A 20,071-nucleotide genomic window follows, 5' to 3' on the forward strand; every position below is an offset into this window, starting at 1 on the left:
CGAATGAAAGAAGAAACACGACTCAAGCAGGCCGGAAATGCACAGATATATTCAGAAGGAAGATATCAGGGAGGGGGGGAATACATACCGGAGCTCCGTGAGACTTTGAGTAAGCCAGATTGGCGGTATTGCAGAGTATGCAGCGGGAACGCGGTTTGGTTTAAAAGCGAGCGACTGAGACTAAATCTCAAAAAATGCACAAAATTGATAAGAACTGTGTCTGGTACGCAGTTCTTTGAAAATATAAACGAGTGACGGTGTGATTTTTTAGAATTAAAAAATCATTGAAAAAAATAACTTCCGATCAAAGGTGAACGAATGAAAATGTTGAGACTAGAACCGGGGTTCGTAGGTCTAATTCGTTCAGTAAGTAAGACGGGAAGAATTGCACGGGACAAGGCGAATGTTGAGATCGAACAAATGTCTGATCTTGGGTTCCTTTCAGGAGTTTGTCGAACGGGGTCCTTGAGGAGACTGGCGTTGATCCGTGAAAGAAAAGTGAAAAATGAGAAAAATCAAGCAATAACTAAGCTGTTTTACAGTTAGTATGTGGAGGATGATCTTCACGGCGAAGTAGACGGGGAAGAATAAGCAAAAAAAAGGGTCGTGATTTGGTAGAGGTATCGGGTAGGCGCAGTGAACAGGTAGAAACCCACCGAGAGAATAAAGGAAAACAAGCAGGAGACTTAGAAAGCCACTGTTCGTTCCAATAAATTTAACAAGTGCTGCACACGGAAGAATCAGGAAATCTATTAACTAAGTTAGTCTCGGATCATATCAAGACATGGATAAAATGAAGAGGATGATGAAATGATACTGTAAGACCAGGGAGAGTCCGACAACAAAGGAGAATATATATAAAGGGAGATTATATGGGCTGTATAGCAACTTACCTTGGTGATAGGTTGAACCGTCAAGATCCTATTCTTCATATGAATACCTTACGGAATTCGTCGGAAGCCCTGGACTGCGTCTAACAGCAAGACTGATGATGTTGATGGTGGTGGTGGTTGTGGTGGTTGTGGTATATCGGGCAGGTAAGGCCGAGGTGATGTCTGCCTGGTTACCGATACCCGACAAGGACGATCTCGGGGCTTTTTTTCTCGTCCGGCGCTGGCGAGGCCTTCTTCACTCTCAATTATATATATATAACGAGATATATCGCCTAGGCTGAGCGTTTAGAAGCGATCGGGTGGTGAAGAGGTAAGGCTCTCTCGGTTGGTTGCAACGGATATTAACGATAGATTATGAATAATCGGAAAAATGACGACACGGCAGCAGAAATCCCCAAAACAATGATGATGAGCAAGATGGGAGATAGATTAAAATAGACAAGCAAAGGGATCTCTTCCTCGCTCTCTCTCGCTTTCTTCTCCTTTTTTTTATGTATGTCGGTTTTCTGGCGGAGGGTGGATGGATAGATAGGTAAGGTAGATAGCTTGGTAACAAGGCACGGAAACAAGGGACAAAAACAACACGATGGAGACAACCTGGCTAGCGAGCGTAACTTCGTGAGAAGAGCGAGTGTGTTGGAAAGCTGATATCGAGGACAATGAGGCGGGCGAGGGAGGTAAAAAAACGAGAGAATCAAAACGATGGAAGGGTGAAGATATCAAGAGGAGGAGGAGGAGAGGAAGAGGAAAAGGAAGACGTCAAAAGAAACGAGGAGGAGAGGTTGTTGTTTTAAGCGTGATAAGGAAAAGGGAAGGAACGAGCAAGAAAGAAGCGAAAAAAAAAAAGCGGTATCAGCGTGACGAAAGTTACCAAAGTTACCGGCGCTGGCTTCCCCCGCTGGCGCCTGATCAGGACTAGCGCGCAGGCCCACCAGGCAACATGGCCCCTTCCCGAAGCGGCGAATAGTGGGTCCTCCGCCGTGCGCCTGCCCTGTCCGGTACAAGACGATACCAGCGATACCGTACGGCCAGAGGCAGGCGGATGACGAAGAAGGTCACATGAGACCGGTCACGCGCCAATCAGCGGCCGCGTCGCTGCTGTAACGCCGGTATTGGTATTTTTCCCACGCCCGCGGGTTGCACGCTAGTAACACCGCCGGCGTTTCGTCTTTTGTGCTCTTTCCACTTTTTGACTTATAGCAACCTGCTGATATTATACTTCTACATGTATAGCGGGCGAGCTAGCGTGGCATGGCATTAGCATATGTATACATATTATACTTGTTTAGTACTCCGCAGTGGCACTTGGAGAAGCTATAGTAATTAACGGCTAATAGAAGACGCCTGCTATGGAGGAGGGCAGCACATATGGAGACAAAAAAAAGGGAGTGACTCGTGGAGCATGAACGAAGGACACCGGATCAGGGTCGATTCGAAGGAGCCGTTTTTCTCAGGGATCAGCATGGGCGTGGCTTTCTCCCTCGATCCCTGCTGGATTGTCATTCCTGGTGGCTTGCTGCTGGGTGTCTGTTCGGTGCATGGAGCATTTCGTGCATGGCCCGTATCCACCACCAGTTGTGCTGTGCACCCGACAGAAGCAAAGAAGCTGAAGGAAGGGTCGACGATGAGGTTGGTACGGAGATCCAAGAGGTAACTCGCTGTCTCTTCTTTTTCTCCTCCCCCCTACCTTGAGTTACCTAGACTTACGGAGGGCGATCCATCAGAGTAATCAGCATCCCTGGGGTGCTTTGTGCCAGAATGTCTCTTTTTATCTCCGTGGCTCGCTACTGGCTGCCGAAACTCTCACATACTTTACACAACCCTTTCTGCAGGCCAGCGAAGGAATCGATCAGGGTGGTGGTCGACCGTTACAGTGTGATCACGTCGACGTCGTACATACATGCAGCATACATAAAAGGTAGATGCAGCATAACTCTCAGCTTTCCTCTATCATATTTTTATTTTTATTTTTGCATGTTACTCATTATATCACTTTTCCCATTGCTTCTCCTGGTGCTCTCATGCAATTCCGTAATCTCCATCTAACAATAAGGCGGCTGTCATCGTCTGGCGCTGGTTGAACCCACGTCACCGGTTGTTGGTTCTTCTCGTAGTCTGGTTGCTGGTTCTTCAAGTCTGGCCGACGGGATTGGGAAAAAGGGTGCTTAGCTAATATACTATTTATAGTTTTTAGCTCGTCTGCTGTTATTTTTAGCTGACTTTATCCTTTTTCCACCAATCAGCGGTAGAAGAAAGGGAAGAGCAGGTATAAAGGAAAAATACACGCTCTGGCATGCACAGCCCTGATACTGGAGCCCGCTCGTTGGCGAGGTGCGCTCGTTGCTCGTTGTCGCCTGGTGGGTGGTGCGGTGCTGTCATTCCACCCTCTCGCTTGCTCGGATAGTCCAACTCTAAATGCACCGGATGGAACCCTTCGATGAACCGCCAGAGGGGGAGGTAGCATTTTTGGCGTCTCTTTTCTTCTTTCCCACGCTTCCTCTGCAATCCTGAAAGATGACTTCACTGCCCTATCTTACCCTACAAAGAGCTGGATAACAGCAGATGACGGCATTCCGGACTGGTCTCCTTCTGCTTTATCCCCCTCTACCCCAACGGCTGTGCTGGCAAATCACTCGGCCCGACACGCTTCTTGTCATCACGCAGGATTTACGACTACTGCGGATAAGAGTCAGACATCTTTTCTATATATATTTTTACCATTTTACCATCGACTGGCTCCGTACACGCCTTACCAATCTTGTCGCTGGCCGAGGGAGCCATGCCTCGTTAACTTTCAAGGGATGAGGAACGTTATCTTGTGCAACGTGGTCATCAAGAACGGATAAATGTACAAACACCGATTTGACGATACTTGACTTGTCCTCCTTTGAGAGCACGGGAGGCGTATGAAACTCACGTCAGGACATCATCCCATCCTCCATCTGCATTCCACATCCCATTTCTGGCTGATGAGAAGCAGTTAGATTAATCATCCCGTTTCTAATCTTCCGTTTTCCCTTTTCCCCTCATGGACAATAATGTACCAAGCGGTGTAAGCGCATCCTCTTGCCTTTCACTGCCTCCCCCGTATATGTGCATATGATACACATGTAGTTACCAGGGCACAGATAACAAGCCCCAGATGCAGATATACAGCAGAGCGTAACTCTGTAGCACCCTTCCTCTCTCTGCATTGCTATCGTGCATTTGTTCGCTGTATCCTTCTCTTTTTCTCCCCAATACCCTGTGGATTCCCCTTGTTCAACAGGAAATTGGCGTTTCATCGTCCAAGTCGGTCTGCTCAGGTGCTGCTGGCTGCACCCTGCGAACTCCTTTCAGCAGGAAGAATACCACGCCTGTCCTTGTACTTCCCTTTTCCCCGGAGAAGATCAAAGCCGAAAATCAGACTTTTAGAGTATAGTTCAGTGGACAGACACCTTGCTGAAACGGATGTTGTGCTTTTCCGTTACTTAACGCCAAGTACAAGCAAGATGGTCTACATGAACGAAAATATGAGCCAAAGCGGAAGTGGCCAGGTCAGGTCAGGTTTTTTTCCCCAAACTCCTTCCAAGGTGGGTGGCCCTTGCAATTAATCAATGCGAGCGGACTCCATTTCCGTTCGCTTAAGTGCGCGATCATGAACTGCCTCGGAACTGGCAATGACTAGGCCACAATGTAGCGAGTAAGCAGTTAAGGTATTTATCGAGGCCAACCATTATTGCCATATCCTCGGTTAATAATGTGCACCTGATAACTGACGGATAGGATTAATAATGTTCGAGATTTATCCCTGGCTGGTGGAACGGATACTCGATGGGCTTGCAGGCCACGCCCACTTTTTTCTATGCAGTCCCTCCTGTTCTGCTGTGCCCAGGGCGATTTGGATGCAAGCTGTGCGATACGCTGCATTCTTTTCGCTCCACGACCTTCCCGTCGGTACTCCATAGCGACTCTATATGACTCCATCCAGGGGGTGGATCCATAGCTTCCAATTTCATGCTCAACGCCTATCGGCTTCCTGCTTTTCATGTCTTGCGGCGAAGAAAAGACACAGCGAAAAAAGGGGGGTGAGAGAATGGCGTACGTTGACGCCGATGAACACGCACGCAAACGAAATACCTGGCACAAGTCAAGCTTTTGAGCAGCAGGCAAGCGGGTGAGCGAGCGAGCTCCCACAGCTCTGAGAGCTCCAGGTATAGCTCCCTAGCCGCCTATGATCGACATACGTACACAGATCTTGCGTCTCATGCAGCCTGCGATTCTTCTTTCACCCTTCTCCCCGTCAAGATCTGCTTCCAGCGTATCAATCGTCCCGTGATCTACCTGCATCGCATTCTCGTACATTGAGTCCAATGGCTTGAAATAAATTAAATGAAAGAAACGGGCCAAAGGGACCGCGGGTGGACACAGCGTCAGTTCTCTTTAACCTTTCATTCGGGGAGTTGGCCGTACAGCAACCAGGCAGACAGGCAATAATCGACTCTCCTCGCCGCACGGACAGTATATTGGCCGTTTGATATTGCGAAAACACGAAATGTGCGCAGGTCTTAGCTCCTCGTATAAGGGAGTTGGATGGTACGGAGTAAATTAGTGCAAGCTCGGAAATTATATGATTGTCAGTGATGATGCAGCGTGTGTTGGAGCCCTTTTCGAGTTTGAGCAATCGTAAACTGGGAAACGTTGGGGACGGAGGGCCAAGCTGGAGCTATCCCCCCTGGCCTATACAGGTTCCTTGATATTACGTTTCATTTCAGAGCTTTCTCCACGCGCAGAAGCAAACGCAACGCGTCCTACAGCTTTCTTTTGTGAATATCCCGGGGGGAGGCTAGAACGGTGGACTGGCCTTGCCGATTCACAAGGGAAGAAGAAGTGGGCGTAAAAGGGAGAAGAGAAGCGATTGATTAATTGTTTTCTCGACCACAGCTAGCCAGTTAGTCGGATACTTGGCTAGCTTAGCCAACTACTGTGGCTGGTGGTGTTGATGTTGCTGATGTTGCTTGTGAACTATCCATGGTGCTACGGAGTAACTTACCATGGTGCTCCTACCCCTTTTCCTCACGGGGCCGCCGGTCGAAAGGGGTCCGGGGTTAGGTTAGTAAGGTCGCTCACAGTTTGCTTCCGTTCGAATCGCTAAATTCAATCACCAGCTTGCCGAACTGGCTGCCCTTTTGCATGTCGTCAAACAAGCCATTAATACCGTCAAGGTTGTCGATACCCTGAATAACTTTCCATACCACTGGCTTAATTTTCTTCTCCTTGATAAAGTCCACCATCTCTTTGAACTCCTTTCTTGAGCCCATAGTGCTTCCCCTGAGATCAATGTTCTTTAACACGGCTTGAATTAACCATGTCATCTTTGGGCTAACCGTCATTCCATAAATGGAGATTATTCCACCGTCCTAAAGGGGGAGCGTGAAACGTGAAACGTTAGCAACGGGCCTTAATTGAAGCTTACATGGAGCCACTCGGTATCTGCCTATCAGAGTGGGTGCAAAAAAAGAGGCCGACCACAGCGCTTTGGTGCTATGTCCACTCCGCGGTTGGCACCGTTTAGACTTTCGGGATGTGTTTATATCATATCAAGCCACGATATAGAAAAGAGAACACAACGGTAAATGGGAATAGGAGAGAAGGTACGTTTTCACCTCCCAAGCTTGGTAAGGCAGAATGACGGGTGTGGGCTTTGAACTACCCGTCTGTTAAAGTGGGCACATAAAAAAAAAAAGACGTACCTTAAGCAATCTCACCCCCTTTTCAACGACCTCTCCGCCAGCACCGTCGATAATAGCGTCGAATTTAGCCTTCCCGTTTGGCAACATACCCATCAGTTTCTTCTCCCATCCCGCCTCCTTGTAGTTCACTCCGCCGCGAGCTCCGAGCTCGACAGCCCTCTTAATCTTTTCTTCGCTGGAGCTTGTAACATATACATCTGCTCCCCTGGCCGCCGCAAAGCCCAAGGCCATCAACGCCACACCCCCACCAATACCGGTAACCAAAATGGCAGCTCCGGTACTAGAATTGGCTTCACCGGTTTTGGTCACGAGTGCTCTCCAGGCAGTCAACCCAGTCAAAGGCAGAGCCGCCGCTTCAGCATCAGATAGATGCTCCGGCGCCTCTTCGACCTCACTCACATCTAGAGTGATGTATTCCTGCAACGTTCCCTTGTCATACAGACTTGTGCCTCCCATAATTTTGAATTCAATGGCGCTCTCGGGCCCATCGGGGGCATCTTTCCAGCCCGTAGCAGGGTTCAGGATAACCCGCTTGTTCATCCAGGATTGAGCATGGGGAACATCCGGTCCTGTTGAAGCCACAATACCAACTCCATCACTTAGTAGGGGCGTTTCGAAACAGGCCCCTGGGTATAAGTGTTGTCGTATGAAGAGGTCCCGATGGTTAAGTGAGGCTGCGCTGAGTTTAATGAGCAGTTCACTCCCTTTCGGTGTTGGCACTGGCACAGAGCGGAGAGATAGTGGGTAATAGACTTGCCCAGGCTTCCCGAACTTGCCATCCTCGCTCGTAATTGTGATAGCATGCATGATTGTGGACGTTCCTGAAGAAACTTATTCCAAGTTTTGATGGGGTTTTGTATCCTCAATGTTAAATTATTATAGGGGTACCAGTTCCTGGGGATCGAAATTGAGCCCTATGAAGAAATGTAAGCGATTGAGATCGACATATTCAGGATAGCTGTATACATATATAAGGGTAGCCGGTTGGAAAACGCGGCAGATAAGGGATAGGGGTTTGGGGGTTCCTCAGCTCAGGTATCTTCAGATCAGACTTACGGGGTACCTTTTGGGATACGGAAAAGCTGGTGGTAAATTATCCAAACCCAACTCTTGACAGCTCGTATTATATCAATTCCCCCTTAGAAAGAATACTGGAGAGAAAGCAAGTAATTTATACGATGTATCCAAGTTATGTCCGGTTTATAAACAGCGGCGATTATCTTCAAATGTAACAATTATGTCGTCATGCCCTCCGAGAGTAGTCACTTGAGAAAACTGAGCTTTGAAATATAGATAATTGTGAAATAAGGAACCAAGCAGTCCTCTACTTTATAACTGACTAGCATAGAAAGAATGTTTGTATAAAACCGTACACTTGATGGTGATGAAATGCTGGTTGTCGGATTGATTAGAAATCGTTGACGTCGCTTGCTACCGGATTTGCCGAGGCACAACCGCGGGGCCGGTTAAAGTTCGGCGATAAGATTGATGACTAATACGGCACATCAACAACGACAACAACAACATCAACAACATTTCAACATCGTTAGTGTCAACGCCAACGCCAACAACGCCAACGGATAACAGTATAACAGGAGATGGATTACGCATATTGTACAGATTACCATGCAGATTACTGGGACAAGTACCCAAGTCCACTATTGCTGCATAAGCGGCACCACTAGTTAGAACTAGCTACAACATACAACTTCTATCATGATACAACTGATTGGACACCAGAACTATGGGCCATCCGTAGCGACACGCTAAGCGTGAAAACCGTTGGACTCCTTCCGCGCAAGTATTACCAATCAAACAATTAGTCGACCTCCTCATGATCCTGGAATGGCCAGCCCTTCTCAACGAGGAACTGGTCATCGTCATCCTCGCCTCTAGCCAACCATTCTTCCTTGAACTCCTTGTTCATGGCAACCACTTTGTTGTACGATCCATTCCTCACCCAACCATCCTCGCTGAGATTATCTAGCCTCGAGCGTAAATGTTCTGTTAGAATGTTGAATTGGAACCATTGCTCTTCGATAGCATAGAACTCTTCTTCCTCCTTCTTACTGAACTGGACAGGACATTTGATGGTTCCAGCTCTGTTACCTAGGATTATACCCCAGTTGAAGACTATCCTGAGGATTGCACCTTTCAAAGTGATAAAGTCCCCTGACCATGGGCGTCCTGCTCTATCGGCTAGGTGCTGTCGTTGCATCAGTAGTGGATACCGAAGGGCTGCGAGGTGAGGTTTGTTGTCCCTTCCGTTGAATACCATGTATAGCCAGAAAAGCATCCTTCGTCTGTGGAGCTCGTCGGCATATTCCTTTTCTTCTGCGCTTAGAGTATCATAGTCTGGAGGCAGAGATGGCTGCTTCAGGTCCTTTGGAGGCTCGGAGTCTGGGTTATCAAACATTGGTGGATTCCCTGCCATCAGAAGGAGTGGCAGAACAGTGGTATACTGCCAGTCAATGATACAGGTTATTTCACCTTCTTCGGAAACAAATATGTTGCTAGGGTTAAGGTCTACCCTCGTTAGCACTAGTACCAGCAAAAAAGTGCACAAAATAACATACCGGGATGTCGTAGAGTCGGCTTGTTCATGGGGTCTGTGGGATCTTGCGGCAATATGTATGGAGCCAACAATAGATACTTTCTAAGCAAGTCGATGTAGACAGTATGCGATATCTCTCGTGGTATGCCTTCTAGGGAATTGTGAGGGAAATCATTCATCATTGGGTTGCCATACTTTTGGGTCCATTCGAGCTCCCGTTGGCCGATACTTTGCAGATACTGACAATGATCTCGCCCTATACACAGGTTAGCAATATCGCAATCATACCCTCTACCGCCAGGTTACACTAACAGGGACCTCGATTTAGATCGAAGCTTGCCCGTCTTCCACGCCAGAACATGTAATCGGTAATGGGTCCGATACAGAATCTGTCATCTCCCGGCTGTCCTGGTGCATAGATATCAGATCTGAGACTCTGGGGAAGCGAGTCCTTATAATACAAGCTTCCATGAGCTGCAAAGGGAAGAGAGAAAAGTTTCTTCTCGATATCCACATAGCTCGTCACCAGCTTCAGCATTTCCTTGGGCGTGATATCAAACCATCGATCAGCCAATGGTTTGCCAGACGCTTTTTCCATGATGATATACTCGGTTCCGACTTTATTATCTCTATCAGACGACCAAGCATATACCTTGGGAACAGGTATGCCGTTTCCACGCAAAAAATCCAAAGTAGCAACCTCACTTTCTGTAGTGAGCTTCTGTGGTACGGCTAGCAAGTATGGTATCTTCACAATGACTTCGAATCCGTCATTCATGGTAAGTAGAAAGACTCTGTTGAAACCACCCTCTGCGAGCTTTGTGATGCTGGCGGTCGAGTCACGGCCAACAGCTCGAGCAGCGGCATCTTTCAAGGCGTTGACATTGAATTCGACATATCTCTCGGCGAGCCTAAGATGTTCATTGTAGAGATATCGACCGAACGTGTATTTGAATAAGTTGTGGTCGTGTTTGGTTGCCAGTGTTGAGCCATGCTGTGTCAATGTAAGGACCGGAGTAGCAGTAAGCTGCCGCGGTAGGCCCGGATATAGCGCGTGTTTCCAGTTGAGAGCAAGGGATGGACGATAGCTATATGGACGAGAGCGCATTCTAATTGTTCTTCTAATTGGGAGCATGATGGCCCTTCTTGCAATAACTGTACCTAGAAGCTATATAACTTTGTCCGATGAAGCGAATATCGAAAATGGTCTAGAAGGTCCAACAATTGATGATCTCCCTCCTTGGCCATGCAGCTCGCAGCCCCTTTCAAAACGCCCGATCTGACATGAAGCAAATAAAATAATAAATATCAGCCATGCTGGCTAGGAAGGCGTACTAGACCGGATTTCCAGGTGTGTATGGCTATGGGTGATCGCTTTGATCGGATTGCGCATGTTTCCTTGATAACCAGGTGGTAGCTCACTCTAGAGGATTAACAGTACCTTTTCTCTTCTAATACTATATATCTAGTGAATAACCCTATTTATTACTTTGCATCTCTGTCCTAGTCCTAGCTTTAACAGTAAGCGATTGTCTTCATTTTATTTTCTATTGACGTAGGAAGGTATACGACTTGAAGTCCTCCTGGACTCAAATGGAAATTCTATATTGCGGTTTATATCTAGCCTGATAGAATTGTACCGATGTTAGGTGGTTTTGAGATATGCGCGTTTCCTTCCCCCTTCCCTCGTCCAGTCCGTTTCATGTCCATCCTCTCCTTCTAGCTTTCCTTTCGCCCTTTGATCCCTTGCACTGCTGGCTAACTACCTAGTCCTTCTTCTTGCTCGCGATCACCCTGTCAATCCTGTTCCACACCCTGATGCCCTCCATGAAGCAGCTTATCTCCCACGTCCACCACAGCGCTGACCACCGCCTCACCCCATGTCTCCGCATGCGCAACTGGTCAAACAGCACTACTTCGAACGCGTGAGCAAGGGCAACCAGAGATACACCGGTGCGAACGACCCAGAGCCCCCATTCAGCGCCGCCGGGAAAGTAGCGTGCCAGCAGGTTCCATGTCGCGTCGCCTGGCGTTACCCATGCAGACGCTATCCACGCGACATACAGTGCTAGAATGAAGCCGATCTGAAACCAGTCCAGCGGGGACGGCATTGCGTACTCTGTGATGATGACGGCGCTGGCATTGGATTTTTTGCGCCGGTTGCTCTCCATTGACTTGACGGTATCGGTGATGTGCCGTAAGTAGCTGAAAGAATGGCTGGCCGGCGAGGCTTGTGCTTGTAATTGGTATTTGGCAATCGTAGTAATAAGTGTTGTTATTGGCCTTTGATGTCTAGTTATACATAGGAGATTGTCTGGTGTGTGAAACGAAACTGGGGCCGGTCATATCGACTCTGCGGATATTTAATTGAAGGTGAAGATCATCAACTGAAGACACCAGCTAAATAGTAGATAACCACAAAGCTAGTCAAAAGCTAGTTTACGGAGTACGGAGTACCTGTTAGCTAAATAATGGTCCTGCAGGACAGTGCCGTATAAAATTAGCTCCTCGGCGCCATCCATGAAGTTTCTGAACGTATCTCAAACTCCTTTCTATACAACTAAGCAGGCCGTATTTCGTGTTTATAACCATGGAAATAGGCGCTGTTGGGTTAACTCTCTAGACGGTTTGAGCATCAACACAATCCAGTGTGCTCTTATAGTTAATTAACGCTTCACCGGTGTTTACTTCATTAACTACATAGCTGAAAAAAAGACATTCACCATTGAAGACTTTTAGGAAGTATAAAAATGTTCTCGCTAAATATACACAGACACTCAGATTTCCACTTTACGCATCAAAAAATCATCAAAAACGGACGGCTGATGGTCGATATTCCCGTTTTTAGGTATTTTGAGCTCATTAGTGAACCTGTTAACTAACAAGTGTGTGGTTGGTTGAGGTACGTGGAACCCATAGCCAGACTCCCACACATTACCGAAACCATCCTTGGGGCATTAGGCCTTTTTGTCCGTTGTGGTCCAACAAAACATCACCAGCACCATCAGACTTCCTTCAAGGGCCTCATCGACTTCTCTGGAACTGGACCCTTGACTGTAAGCCAGCGGTCTCACGCTCAGAGGAGGTTCGAGAAGTATTCAGACCACACCTACCGGATCGCTATGATATATGAATTTGCAGGATTGCTTTTGGGTAACCTCTTTAGCCCCAGCTGGCCTACCTAACGGTTGAATAAAAGGAAATGGGATTATCGTTCCGTCACCCCTTTCGAGGCAGCCGAGATGTTACGAGAGTGCGAAAAGCAGTTCGTACTACAACACTTAGAACAGACTACCGCCAACCGTCATCTTTCTGGCCTGCCCCCTTTTTCCTTGCTCCAGTTTAAGCACTTCCTGAATACCCCGTACTCTCCTCAGTCCTAAAGTGATGGTGGCTGCACCCATAATTCCTTGTTGGCAAGCTCCTCTGGCCCAGATGTGTCTACCCGGGAGGAGGACTTTGAGACCTCACGGGGTACTTCGGGCCCCAATATTCAGCCTTGGACGCCGTTTAACCTACCACAAAGCCCCCAGGAGTCCCAGCTACGCTTCCTATTCTCCTGCCAACATTTTTCAGTGAGATTTATCGGCATTAATACCCCAGAGAAAGAGCTACGAGTTGCTCTGGATAAACCAGAGCGAGCTTGCAGTCATCCATAGCTTATGCCTGGCACACGATCTCCATCAGCGTGTGATTCAACGGCCTTTCGACTATCAGCTGTCCATGGATCGTATGCCAGAGCACCCAGAAGCCCTCTTCCCGTTAAGACACAGGGAGTAACCGTCACTAAACATTACAGCGGTTATTCCACCAGTCCTGCAATGATTACCCGTTTCCAGGACCTTCTGTTGTGGGCTATGGCCGGCAATGGGGAACGCGATATTGTTCCCAGTCATGAGGACCTAGATGATGACGGGGTGCAGCTTAAGGGCTAGTCTATTGATACCCTCTGATTGGCCTACATCGTCCCATATTCGATGATACAGTCAAAAACCGTACTTCAGATTCTGAACATGTTTGATCCTATCGTTAATGGCACCGACATCGACCGGCCATATAACTTGAGCAAAACGGTGCGGAGACTACTCCAAACCCGCCGGTCGTGGAACGCGGTGTTGATATCGAACCAGTGAAGACACCACATTTTATGCCAGCCTACAGATAAGGGATAAAGTAGCCTACAGCGAATCGTCTCGGAAGCAAGTCTCAGAAACAGGTCTAAGAAGTGGATCTAGGGACTACGCTTCCGGGGTGAATACGACCTGGCGGTGACAGATATCTAGAAGTCAGAACATACCGAAGCAGGCGGACGTTAGCCCAGCATAACTACTCCGTACAGGGGCTACATGAGTGTATAGCCACACCAGGCCGAAGGGTCTCGCACCCTGGTTGTCATCACAGCTAATATCAATCGACAGAAGCCTTCGATAATATTCTAATGCTGGGAGGACCACCATGTGCCTTATCGTCTTGTTACGCGTCATTGCTACCCAACAAGCAGAATGATACAAGAGGCCCGCGCGGTCCACGAAGATGGCATAACAAGAGTCATTGGAGACTCTATTATAATACCGTTTGAGAAAGTACTACGTCGTCCAAAAGAAATAGGAAAAGAAAGGAATATTGTTATTAGGCGAGACACTTTGATTGAAGTTTTTGAAAGTACATGGAAAAGACAACACTTTATTTAATCTACTCCGTAGGTGTTTTTCATATTAGTCATCGACCTGAAAACCTTTCTTTTGACCCAATCGTTAATGCTGCTGGGGCCAAATCAAAATCCCCAAAACCTCGAATGGTATGTGATATTTCATTTTAGACTGCATAGGCGCCTAGAGAAGATGTCAAATCATCTTCAAGATGCCCTACCCGCCACTAGTACGCACCCTAGTCAGTGCATTGTTAGCAAGGAGCAATTACTAAGTAAGTAATGAGATTGGGGTAACATCGTCGTAGTTATCTGTCAGAAGTACCTACCTACTGTACCCCATTCTGCTGTTGCTAACTAAGCAGCGTTGCTTTTTAGTTCAACATTATCTGACAGGGGGTCACTTCAGCCTTATTCTCCGCTAACTCATGGCATGGCTGGCGGCTACACAAGTCTTTTTTATATATACCCACCTCTCAGCCGGAGATAGTCGTTACCTGCTTTTGTCGGTTATTCACGAATACTGGTAACTACTGCGAGGAGTAACTACCTTAAAATTTTCTTTCTAAAACTCCTTGGACTTTAATTCCACGATCAATCTTACCTTTACAACTGTTCCACATATTCGGCATCGCCCTTAGCAATGGGGGGGGATACATATAAAAGTACGGGTCCTGGAAGCCAATTCAATGCTCCGAAAGGCAATCAGCAGAACATTACAGGCGATAACCCAACTGTTAATAATTATTACGGTAAGAATGAGCGTTGTCGATAACTAGGATGCTGTTCCTAACTACCTAATATAGGAGGAGGCACTGAACCACTGAGGGAGATAAAAGAGCAGTGCCTGCAATCGCTGTACTTTCAAGAAATGGAACGTTCATGCGAGAAGATCAAGCCTGCTGTTAATGACACTTGCAAGTGGCTGATTCGACATGAGAAATATGAGACCTGGGCCAAAAACGGGGGTTTGCTCTGGGTTAGAGGGAAGCCTGGCTCTGGGAAGTCAACTTTGCTCCTGCATGCTTTGGAATATACCAAGAACATAGCCAGTATCGACGGCAAAAATCCCATCATTCTCTCCTTCTTCTTCTTCAACCGCGGTACTGAGTTTCAGAAGACACCCCTCGGCTTCTTCCGATCACTTCTCTATCAGCTCCTTGATAAAACCCCCCCTAAGGCTATGGATAAACTTCTTACTACCTTTGAAGATCGGTGCAAGAAGCAGGGCAAACCTGGTGAAAGGTGGCATTGGTATCAAAAGGAGCTACGTTTTTTGTTTGAGTCTTCGCTTCGGGATATCCTGGAAAGCCACTCAGTCTGGATATTTATTGATGCGCTGGATGAGTGTGACGAAGAGTATAGGGCCGAGTTCATAGAAGAGCTAAAGGACTTGTTTGAACGACTCCAGCCCACCAGTTCAGATTGTCATGTCTTTTTCACTTGCCGTCACAATCCGGTTGCTGACCCTAACTCAGAATCCGGAATATGTGCTGAGCATCAGAATAATAGCGATATTTTGACCTATGCACAATCCAGACTTTCCACTCGACCTAGGATTCCGATAGTAACTCGGGAGGCTATTGCAACAACGATCGCTAAGCGCGCTAAGGGCATTTTCCTATGGGCGCGTCTTATTATAGATAGAGCTCTAGAACGTGAGCCTGATGAGTTTGGGTTAGAGATGATTGAAGAGATTATATCTAACTCACAGGATCTATATGGCTTATACGGTGAACTCATTAAGGAAAGGAAGGAGAAGGGGGAGGCAGAACTGCAAGATACCCTCAAACTGATCCAATGGATCTGCTTTGCCAGGTGGCCTCTAACTCTAGATGAATTGCGATGGGCTATAACTATTAATACTAATATAAAGAGCCCATATCAGCCCTTAAAAGAATTTAAGAATTCGCGCTATTATACGTCTAATAATGAAGTGATGGAAAGGAGAGTCAAAACTTATAGTTGTGGGCTTGCTGAGGTTGTGGAGTTAGACCAGACTCGAGTTGTGCAGTTTATCCACCAGTCAGTTAAGGACTTTCTCCTTCATAAGGGCCTATCGACTCTTGACCACAGCCGGAGCTCTATGGGTAATGCTATAGGGCGCGCACACTATCAACTGTCCAGGGCCTGCATACGCTACTTCGCAATTGTAGGGGTTGTTCAGGCACCTAGCGACCTGACAAGCATAATAGCTTACCTTGAATTCTTTGGTCGCATTGCCGCTTTAATGTCTGAGTTTCCATTTTTACGATACGCAACGACCTCGTGGAAGTTGCATGTACAGCAAAGCGAGTCACATAATGTTCCTCAAGATGATCTTTTAGACTATTTCAACTGGCCATCTGAGGATCTTATAGAAACGTGGGCACAACTTCGCATGGGCCGACGGGGTTACGGAAAGCACACCTTGCTACAGATAGTATCAGAATACGGTATGATTAGCCCACTGCGAGCGATTCTGCAAAGGGCAGACGAGAAGGGCGTTGATATTACTTCGGTGAATAGTGCAAGCCAATCGGCCCTCTTTTTCGCTGTCCAGGGGGGTGATGATACAGCTGTAGAGCTCCTTATCAACACTGGCAAGTTTGATGTTGAGGTAGAGAATTTTACCGCGCTATCCCTGCTCTCTTGGGTTATACTCAAGCTACTCCCAAACATGGGTGAGACTGATGCCGATACAACGGATGGAGTTAAAATTATACCGCTATTGTTTGCCTTTTCAAGGTTGTATGTGGTTATGGTCAAGTTCCTATGTACGCTTAGATGGCTTATATCCAAACCGATTCCTAACAGACATAAGGTCGATGTTAATACAATGAATGCTAGAGGAATGACACCACTTATGTGCGCCGTTTTAAGAGGACATGTGAACATGGTCAAGCTCCTTCTTAATATTCGCAATATCAATGCTGATATAAGGGGTCGTCGGGGCGAGTCGTTGCTCTCCTATGCTGCTCAAGGCGGGCATGAATCCATTATCAAGCTTCTTCTTGATATACGCAGAACTGATGCTGATATCAATGCACGGGGTAGGAATGATCATACACCCTTATCTCTGGCCACTAAAGGAGGGCATGAGGCCGTAGTTAAGCTCCTTCTCAATACTGGTAAAGTTGATGCTGATATCAATGCGCGGGATAGGAATGGTCACACACCCTTATCTCTGGCTGCTCGAGGTGGGTATGAGGCCGTGGTTAAGCTCCTTCTCGATACCGGCAAGGTTGATGATATCAATGCACTGGATAACGAGGGTCAGACAGCACTCCATGTAGCTGCTGACTGGCCCCGAGAAACTGTAGTCAAGCTACTTCTTGATACTGGCAATGTTGATATCAATGTACGGGATAATAAAGGTCAAACGGCACTCCATAAGGCTGCTAGACAGGGGGCTAAGGCCGTGGTTCAACTCCTCCTTAATGATGACAGGGTCGATATTAATATAAAGGATAACAACGGTCAGACAGCATTCGGCCTAGCTATAAAGCGGGGCTTAAATCTAGACACATGGCTAGGCTATTTTTTGATACTGGGGAAGCGGCCTATGGCCTCGCTACCAAGAAGGCCACGAGACAGGCGTGGAAGGTTGATATCCATGAAAAGGGCAACTATTGAGAGGCCTCACTCTAAGGTGCCACACTCAATTGCGAGGCAGAGCGAAGGGGGTCAATCTGACTCTCGAAGATGGATCTCTAGATGCAGCCTAGAGGAAACCAGGTAGGCCTTTTTGCTAGATGGTTTTGATCTGGCGTATGATATGTGGCCTTGGGCCCGGGACAGTCGAATTTTTGTATCTACATACCATGCAACTAGCAGCGAGCTCTACCGTCTGGTCCTACAAGCCTGCCGGATTCTTTACTTGGAATATTCTGTGTCGGTTGAAGGCTAGATCCCCGCACACTGGGGACACGGTACAGCACTATATGCACCCCTTGGAGGCCTGGTGTCCGTCCCTTGATTTTTCTTCCGGTCATCCTTCCACGCTTAATATCGTTCTTGGGTCGTATATAATTCGTCGTTTTGTATGGCGAATTTCAATTGCCATTTGCCTGACTGTCTATTTACGTTCATCGTTGCGAGTTTTGCGTCCATATCTCCGACGGTTCTACTTGGATTTTTCCACAATCGTTAACCTCTTTTGGCATTATGCCTTCTATCATATTGAAGTCGATTGCTGGTTGGTTGGGGTGTTTCTATTAAGATGACGAGAGGGTATACATTTTGTATATTTGTTGCGCCTAGAGTAGAAGTTTGGTAGTATGAGTCAATTTTGTATTATGGTTCTTGACACTCCCTCCGGCTCATTCCACAGTGCACTAGATGGCGGATATTTGGCGAATAGCAAAAGATAGCTAGTTACTTAGTTTTGAAATATTATCTACTTCTGATATAAGTTTTACCAGAGGCGATAAATTGCATTCATCAAAGTGTGTTTCTAATATATATCTTGGTGAAGCAGGTAAGGGTACAGGGTAGGTTTAGGCTCATATAGACTTGAAGACAGAGGTTAAGGTTAACTAGCTAAGGCCGAGGAAGTAGCTTATGTTGCCCATATCCTTCCTTCACCTATTGGAGGCCGGTGCGCTCATTAATAGGATTCTTTGAGACTGAAAAAAAGGAATCCGAGGTGATGGAACTACAGAGCTAAGCCGCATGGTAGGCTGGAGGATGAGCAGTGGGCAGAGTAGTATAAATGTATGATACTTCATTTTTATAGGATGTTGTTGCGGGTGCTGGCTGGTTTGTTCAGGAGTCTAGAGGGCGGGTCTCAGACGCCGGTCTAAGGAATCTTTTGGAGTGGATATACACTGGCGGTTACAAATATCTAGGAGAGTATACGCCATGCCATGGATCAAGGAGATATATAGATGTGATCAGTTTGATGACACCAAAGGGCGACACCAATACACAATAGCGCAGCGCATGGATGCCCTGTCTTGATGCATTGACAGAATGGAGTCCCGGCCTCACCAACAAGGTATCATGCTGCTATGGGGTTGCGGATGTTATGGTCGAGGTGGATGCTGACCGAGGACATATTGCGACCTATCCGGGATAAACTTGAGAGCATTGTAGTCGAGAACGGGGTCACGACTACCACTGCTTTCCGCGTTACAACTAAGAAGTTCGTTAAAGAATGTGAGGATTGAAACACAGAAATATGAGATGGAACAACAGAGCTGGACTATGATATACCGGAGAAGGGGCGGCAGGCCAGTCCCACACTTCTTCCGAGGACTAACCCCTATACCATGTTTGCACAAAGTAGAGTGATGTATTTTATATACTACATCGTAGCATACTTATCATTCCTAACACAACTATTATACTGCAGGAATGAAAACAGACTCGTTGACTTCTATTAGTAGAAGGGTACGTCATATCATGTATCGAAAGAGAGCGGGGTACATCCATAACTAGCACAGATAAAGAGCGAAAGAAAGATATATCCATCGTAGATAGATATTAATATGCAAATGAATGAACAGCTATCCTTGGCGTAGACACATCAAAGTAGAAAACGACCTAATGCCGCTGAGGGTGCCACCAGTACATATCTTCAGGGCGTCGTCGAACAAAGGAGCGCGAGTCATCCCAGCGTCTATCCGACAGATACGCCTCATCGTAATCATCGTCCAGGAAAAATACCGATTCATCAGACGAACCTTGGATGTCACGGTCCTTCGAGCGGTCACGCCGTTGACCCTTTTTCCTTCGATGTCTACGATCGTGCGCCTCCTTTAGGAAAGACGGGACACCCAAGAGAGACTCATCGTCCGTTGACCACTCTGATTCATGAATTGTTGATGTCCGGTCTGCATCGGTATGGGTATCTGATGCATCATGGTGTCGTCTTCGCCTGAGATGACGGAGCCGAGGCTCGGGTTGGTGTCTCCCTTCACGCCGCCTGCGTACAGCTATAGGTAGGCTGGCCGGCATGTTGTCTAACTGTAGGGGAGGGACCCGTGGATGCGTCGTGGTATGCATGGGTATGAAAGGAGGGGACTGGTGCCATCGGTGGCTGCCAGCGACAGCTCGGTGGGGAGGGACTTCTGGTGGACGCGCGAGTTGGTGTGCGGCCATGTGGACTTGAGTGCGCGGGCCGAAATGATGAAGCCGGTTAGGTGGCTCGTTGAACAGATTATGTCGTGTTTGCACTGGCATAACTTGTGATGAGCAGCATGTGCTCCAGCATGCGGGTGTGGTTGCCGAAGGAGATGCTCTGCACTCCTGAAGCCTGGGC

At 47.3% G+C, this 20,071-nt stretch overlaps 5 protein-coding genes across 5 annotated transcripts in view; 1 reads left to right on the plus strand and 4 right to left on the minus strand.

Moving 5' to 3' along the window:
• Nucleotides 1-5,998: 5,998 nt before the first annotated feature.
• MGYG_02314 (oxidoreductase) lies at nt 5,999-7,432 on the minus strand (the record flags this gene model as incomplete). The annotated part of the gene is made up of 2 exons (XM_003174737.1): nt 5,999-6,292; nt 6,626-7,432. The coding sequence occupies 2 exons, from the start codon at nt 7,430-7,432 to the stop codon at nt 5,999-6,001; spliced, it is 1,101 nt and encodes a 366-aa protein (XP_003174785.1).
• A 1,012-nt stretch (nt 7,433-8,444) lies between these two features.
• On the minus strand, nt 8,445-10,314 carry MGYG_02315 (serine/threonine protein kinase; the record flags this gene model as incomplete). The annotated part of the gene is made up of 3 exons (XM_003174738.1): nt 8,445-9,151; nt 9,202-9,435; nt 9,492-10,314. The coding sequence occupies 3 exons, from the start codon at nt 10,312-10,314 to the stop codon at nt 8,445-8,447; spliced, it is 1,764 nt and encodes a 587-aa protein (XP_003174786.1).
• Nucleotides 10,315-10,945: 631 nt separating this feature from the next.
• Nucleotides 10,946-11,701, minus strand: MGYG_02316 (hypothetical protein; the record flags this gene model as incomplete). The annotated part of the gene is made up of 3 exons (XM_003174739.1): nt 10,946-11,511; nt 11,568-11,602; nt 11,637-11,701. 3 exons carry the CDS (start codon nt 11,699-11,701, stop codon nt 10,946-10,948), a joined length of 666 nt encoding a protein of 221 aa, XP_003174787.1.
• Nucleotides 11,702-14,470: 2,769 nt separating this feature from the next.
• MGYG_02317 (hypothetical protein) lies at nt 14,471-17,548 on the plus strand (the record flags this gene model as incomplete). Its single annotated transcript, XM_003174740.1, has 2 exons — nt 14,471-14,579; nt 14,634-17,548. The coding sequence occupies 2 exons, from the start codon at nt 14,471-14,473 to the stop codon at nt 17,546-17,548; spliced, it is 3,024 nt and encodes a 1,007-aa protein (XP_003174788.1).
• A 1,805-nt stretch (nt 17,549-19,353) lies between these two features.
• Nucleotides 19,354-20,071, minus strand: part of MGYG_08968 (hypothetical protein) — a gene marked incomplete at both ends in the record, with an annotated part of 1,045 nt that continues 327 nt past the window's right edge. The window contains one exon of the mRNA XM_003174741.1: nt 19,354-19,994. Within this exon, the coding sequence (XP_003174789.1) occupies nt 19,354-19,994 (641 nt within the window). The remainder of the gene's footprint in view (nt 19,995-20,071) is intronic.

This window comes from Nannizzia gypsea, genomic scaffold, assembly GCF_000150975.2.
Source record: "Nannizzia gypsea CBS 118893 supercont1.2 genomic scaffold, whole genome shotgun sequence".
Lineage (NCBI taxonomy): Eukaryota > Fungi > Ascomycota > Eurotiomycetes > Onygenales > Arthrodermataceae > Nannizzia > Nannizzia gypsea.